The sequence below is a fragment of the Fukomys damarensis genome, unplaced genomic scaffold (assembly GCF_012274545.1).
Source record: "Fukomys damarensis isolate Sample0158 unplaced genomic scaffold, DMR_v1.0_HiC HiC_scaffold_17, whole genome shotgun sequence".
Classification (NCBI taxonomy): Eukaryota; Metazoa; Chordata; class Mammalia; order Rodentia; family Bathyergidae; genus Fukomys; species Fukomys damarensis.
Window position 1 is genome coordinate 59,083,341 of NW_022900929.1, and position 5,996 is coordinate 59,089,336.

A 5,996-nucleotide genomic window follows, 5' to 3' on the forward strand; every position below is an offset into this window, starting at 1 on the left:
TATCACTGGAAAGTGCTAGGCCGTGCCACACAACAGGTTGTAAAGGTCAAACCAGGGCAAAATTGCTTTCAAGTCAAACTTCGAGAAAATCTTAGATACTTGAAACCAATCAATCAACAAACAAAAAAGGGATAAATTCAAACATTTCTAGTCATGAAACTTTTTAGAACATCCAGACAGTAAAGAGTCAAAGGTGACTGCATTGAAAATATCCTTCATAATCTAAATTTGAATTCAAGCTGCATCTCTGCTATAGAAGCATGGGTAACTAAATAGCAATGTTCATTTAAAGAAGTCCAACAGACTGTGAGTCTTTCCTGTGTCCTTGTCACTTTCTGCATAGTGATCTGGGCCCAGTCAGCTTCTTCAAATGTGGACCTGAGCCACGCACAGTCCCTCAGGACTGAGGGAAGCTAAACCCCAATCCTGAATCCGAAAGGAGGAAGTAGCAATATAGCTGTCCCTCCTCAGAAGTACTGCAAGCTCCCAAATCCATTAAAAAGTTCCACATCTTATTCATTATTTTGTTTACATTCTTCACAATCCTTATTTCACTTACAAATAAATTTTGCCACCCAAAGCATACTGTCCACTATAGATCAGACTTATGGTGAACGAAAATGAAAATTCAGAAGTAGGCAGAACCTCAGAGCCTCTGGTAGCTAAACAGAAGTCTCAAGAGTTACATACATGCCCGGCCTTGGTGTCCTCCTCTTTTTCATATTTAAACAAAATCCCTTTGCGATGGCTCACTGGTGTGGAGAACGCCGGTAAACTCTGGCAGCAAGGACCCATAGTTCTGCCTGGTGGCCGAGTGTCGCAGAGGGCTGGGCAGTGCAGAGGGCGCCTCTCTCACTGTCAGTCATGCCCCCCACCATCGCAACTTCAGCCCCGGGTGGGTACCTGTGTCCCCCCACTCCCACCCCTCACAGGATGCGGATCCTTCCTGGACCTTGCGTAGCTAGGGTTGGTCCTACGCTCCAGGACTGTCCATGGCGGTCCGCGCGAAGCCCGCCACAGAATGGACCTCCATGAGCCTCAGTAGGGATGTTTATGGCCTTAACATCTCTGACTTTGCCTCCCCTCGACCTCCTGGTTGCTTGACTGTCCCACCTCCCCACACCTGCGCTCTCAGCACCTGGAGTAGACTGAAGAGTTACCCAAGGTCCCCTCCCTAAGCCTCCCAAAGGCCCACAGGGTGAGTTGGTATTCTAAGATACCCCAACCTGTGTAAACGGCGGAGCCTTCCTCCAGAATCTTAACTTCACTTCTTAGAGGTTCATAGTTCTCCAAAAGAGGTCTCCCTCTGTCCCTATCCCCTTCAAGTCACTCATATTCAGTCCAAACGCTTTCATTTGCTTATTCAGCATTTTTACCAGGCTGATTTTGCTGTTTGTGTCAGCCCTGGGAAGACGTCAAACACCCATTTTCTTTGTATTTAGTCACCCAGGTGCGGAGCCAGCCTGAAAAAGACAGCGGAAGGAGTCTCCCGGACTGCTCTGTCGCTCACCGGCACTCACCAATCACCGCGCAGCTTGCCCTCGGGCCCGCCTCTTTGGGGGTGTGTCCCTGGTGACTGATAGACGGAGCCGCCCGGCCCTGCTCAGCCCAGCCCACGTTGCTACTGAGATTGAAATGCAGAACTCAAGCCTCTTTCATCGGGGCTCAGACTTCCTTTTACTCCTTCCTTTTGCACTCGTGCCGCCTCCCCCGGGGAGAAGCCGAGACACCGGCTGCCCGAAGCAGAGACAAGCCGGGCCACTGAGGCCGGGAGAAAAGTTTCTTTCTGGGAGTGCGGAACTGGGGCCGGGTTGGTGTGCTGCTCGGAGCAATGGGTGAGTGGCGGCGGGGGCCGCTGTCAGAGCCGCGGAGGGAGGGAGGGAGCGGGCGGGCGGGCGAAGGAGGGAGGGAGCGCGAGGGCGCGCTCCAAGGAGCGCACAGGGCTGGGTATTGACTTTGCTCATGTTCCTACAAGTTGTAGGAGCAGGCTAAGGGTCAGCGGCGCGCAGCAGTTCAGTCTGAACGCCGGCTACTGGGTTGCTGTTGATGCCATTTTCTAATTTGGGGAAAAAGGAGCCGTGGCATCAGCGAGCCCCGAGGCTCCAGGGGCGATCCCAATTTTGTTTCACACAAGCAAATAAACAGAAAAGCCCTCCAGTCTAACCGCGCGTCTCGGGGAGCAGCGATCGATACCAGGTGGTGGTGGAGAGGAGAGGCCCGAGAACTTCAGTGCCGGGCGGGCTAGGCGGGGCGCGCTCAGGCGTCCAGACCGATTTCTCCGCCTGCTTCGGAGAATCGTGAATGTCAGAGCAGTTGGCCTCTCACCGCTTCACTCACGTTCGTAGCGGCCGCCCCCACCGCAGGAATGAGGAAGGGGGTCCGACCTGACCGCAACTTCTTTGGGGCTGTTCGGCAAAGTTCAGGACCTTAGGGTTGGAGGACAGCCCCAGCTGTGATTCAGGGGCGTGTTCGTTAGCCCGGCCCTTGGACGCAGACCGAGGCCGAGTGGCGGGCAGCTGTCCCAAGCTGCGGGTGCGCGTCCCTGCGCGCTGTGTGTTCCTTTTACAGAGCCAGCCTTTGGGGAGGTGAACCAGCTGGGAGGAGTGTTCGTGAACGGAAGGCCGCTGCCCAACGCCATCCGGCTTCGCATCGTGGAACTGGCCCAACTGGGCATCCGACCGTGTGACATCAGCCGCCAGCTCCGGGTCTCGCACGGCTGCGTCAGCAAGATCTTGGCGCGGTACAATGAGACAGGCTCGATCTTGCCAGGTGCCATCGGGGGCAGTAAGCCCCGGGTCACCACCCCCACCGTGGTGAAGCACATCCGGACCTACAAGCAGAGGGACCCGGGCATCTTCGCCTGGGAGATCCGCGACCGCCTGCTGGCCGACGGCGTGTGTGACAAGTACAACGTGCCCTCGGTGAGCTCCATCAGCCGCATTCTGCGCAACAAGATCGGCAATTTGGCCCAGCAAAGCCATTACGATTCGTACAAGCAGCACCAGCCGGCGCCACAGCCTGCGCTGCCCTACAACCACATCTACTCCTACCCTAGTCCCATCACGGCGGCGGCAGCCAAGGTGCCCACTCCTCCCGGAGTGCCTGCCATCCCTGGCTCGGTGGCCATGCCACGCACCTGGCCTTCCTCGCACTCTGTCACCGACATTCTGGGCATCCGCTCCATCACCGACCAAGGTAAGGGCCCCCGAGACCCGGAGTGAGGATGTGCAGACTCCCGGGGGAATACCATTATCTGCGGCGTCCCGGCCCGCGTGGATGCCACCACCTGAGGCCTTTTTCTTTGGAGTCTTAAGGAGTCTTCCCAGGGGGTGTCCTGATCTCATTAACTTGAAACTCTTGCCCCCGGTTTCCTTGCCACACACAGTCTCTCCTGCCTCATCTCAAACTACCAGACCCATAACATCCCCCATCCCCAACACATGGTTCGCATTTTCCACCCTCCCCCGCCTCTCGCGCCGCGGCAGCCTTCCCCGGGCTTGCTCACAGCAGCGACTACCCAGCCAACTAGGGCGCAGCCCGGGAGGGCCCAGCCGGCCTGGGGCTGTCGGCTGCAGATGCCGCTGTGGGCAGCTTGCTCGCGATCAGATGCAGCAGTCAGGAGCGCCTTACGATGTGGAAACTGTAGTATTCTCAGATTCTGGCAATCAGGCCAAATTTGCTCAGGCAGGAAGTTCAAATGTCACCTAATTGGTTTCATTCTTATGCCTCACTTCATTTTCCTCGGAAACTGAGGTCCTGGTTACTAGGAACTTGCTTGTATTTTCTCCTTTTCTCCCTCTCTCTCTCCCTCTCTCTCCTCCCTCTCCTTCCCTACCCACCTTCTCTCTCTCTCTCTCTCTCTCTCTCTCTCCCTCCCTCTCTCCCTCCTTTCCTCCCCCCTCTCTCTCCTCTTCTCCTCTCTCCCTCCTTTCCTTCCCTCCTTTCTTCCTTCTCCTCCTCTCCCTCTGTCTACTCTGAACAAACATGACTGCCACAGGGATGACTGATACCAAATGCAGGGTAAAGATTCCAAGCAGTCCTTTTTACTGTTCTCCCTTATTTTTCCTGAGCCCACCACTGGATGTGTATCTAGCTATTTCACTTAAAAAAAATTGTATCATTCTCCCCATTTAGGTCCTTTCCTTTCTTACCCCTGACTTTGCCATTTCCTAAGCATCTTTCCTGCAGTGTCAGAAGGATTCCCAGAGCCCTCCAGTCCAAGCTGGCTTCTGCGAGAGACCTGAGTTTGTTTTCTTTTACTGCACTGTTAAAAAATAAAACGGCGTTAACTTCTTTTCTTGGTAGGGTGAAAAGAATCAAAGTATGCTAGACACAGAGATTAGAGAGCCTACCTTCTTAATTTCTCAGTACAAAGTTAAAAACTGGAGGAGAAAAATAGACAAAGGGCAAATGGTTTCTTTAATTATTTCCTGCTTTTTGGAGTTGCCACCACACTGGCACAATTATGTTTTTAAGTAATTAAAACAGAGCCTTGATTTCTCATATTCTTGTTTTCTGCCTGTGAATTTACAAGAGCCCAGTTTTGTCTTATTTGGAGCTCCTCAGAGCTTTGGTTAGAGAGAGTTTACCCTTGATTTATAGGATAAACTGACCTCACTGACATTTAAAGGAAGCCCCTGTTCTTGGGAAAGTGTGAGATCAGCAGAAATGGGACTCACAGGGGGATCTCAATTTCTTAACATAACTTCAAGGCTTGTGCCCACCGACTGCCTTTTGTCTGGGAAGGCAAAGAGAGTGAGGCAGTACTGGACCAAAACAGTTTCCTGGTGTTAAAAATAAGAGCACAGTCAATTTCTTTTGGGGGGTATGGTTAAAAAAAGAGGCTGACAGGGATGACAAGAAAAGTTTTCCTTAAGGATCCTGCAGTCAGACCAAGTGTCAGTTGGCAAAGCATTGGATTATGGAGAAGATCAACTCTTCATTGTTGCTCTTGTCGATGATTCTGGGTGCCATCTTTAAATAGCCTGGTTTCTGACAAATCTGTGAATAGAAAACAATGATTTGTACAGAATGAACATCCCTTCTAAACCTTTTATCAGATGGAAGTGTTTAAAACCAAGTCATGGTGTTTTGTCAAATGAGGTTCTTCTGCCCATAGGCTCTAGAGACAATAATATATTCCTTCTAGTCTTCAAATATTTCCTTTTTTAAAATTACACTTGGTCACTAAAGAAGCCAGCAATTTGATATGCACAACCCTAGGTGTCATGGTAATCATCCTATACAGTACTGTGCTATGTAATTTTCCTTACATCTCCATCAAGAACGGAAAAGGTAACTGTTCTCTTTTTCTTAGCATTTAATTCTACTTTCATTTTCTTAACATTTTATTTCATTTTCTCTTTCTTGGACTTAAAAAAAACCTATCTTCATATGGCCTACCATTGACACTCACAGTATTTACAAAGATTTACTTGTTGGTCACATACACATAGCCTCACATATTTAATGTGTAGAGGCAGAGCTTGCAAGGTAGACCCAGGCACACACAAAGTGGAAATCCATGCATGTATATTTTGCATGTGTATTGTGTGTATCATTTAGTTATTTGTTTGAGGTCTTTTGTTCCATCTGTTGACATAAGTGCCAAATCCCCATGCAGCAGTGAGCACTTCTCTGGATTTCTCTGAGCACCAGCCAAGGCACCCTTAGGTCCTGACACTACATTTTCAGCCTGCCCCAGTCCCAGATCTTTTTCACCTTCTCTCCAGTCAGCCCAAAGTTGAGACTGGGGAAGTGGAGAACAGGACATCTAACCTCACGGGTTCTTTCTTTGATTTGGGAAAATTATCAGTTTCTTCCACTCATTTCCCTGGGGAGACCAAAGACGGGAAAAGGGAAATGAAAAAGCTCATTGAAAAAGAAAAGAAGAAGAAAAACAAAAACAAAAACAAAAAAAAAACACTTCTTGCAGATTTGCGTGAAACAAGTAAGAGGGGCCTACTCTACTCACAGGAGAGTAGAACATCCCCAGA

The 5,996-nt window shown here is 50.5% G+C and overlaps 1 protein-coding gene across 2 annotated transcripts in view; it reads left to right on the top strand.

The window, feature by feature from the left end:
- The first annotated feature begins 1,584 nt into the window (after nucleotides 1-1,584).
- The window catches only part of Pax9 (paired box 9), a 16,406-nt gene continuing 11,994 nt past the window's right edge, over nucleotides 1,585-5,996 (top strand). For both annotated transcript variants that reach the window (XM_033765138.1, XM_033765139.1), the window contains exons 1-2: nucleotides 1,585-1,835; nucleotides 2,569-3,195. In XM_033765138.1, the coding sequence (XP_033621029.1) occupies nucleotides 1,832-1,835; nucleotides 2,569-3,195 (631 nt within the window). In that variant the 5' untranslated portion in view covers nucleotides 1,585-1,831. The remainder of the gene's footprint in view (nucleotides 1,836-2,568; nucleotides 3,196-5,996) is intronic.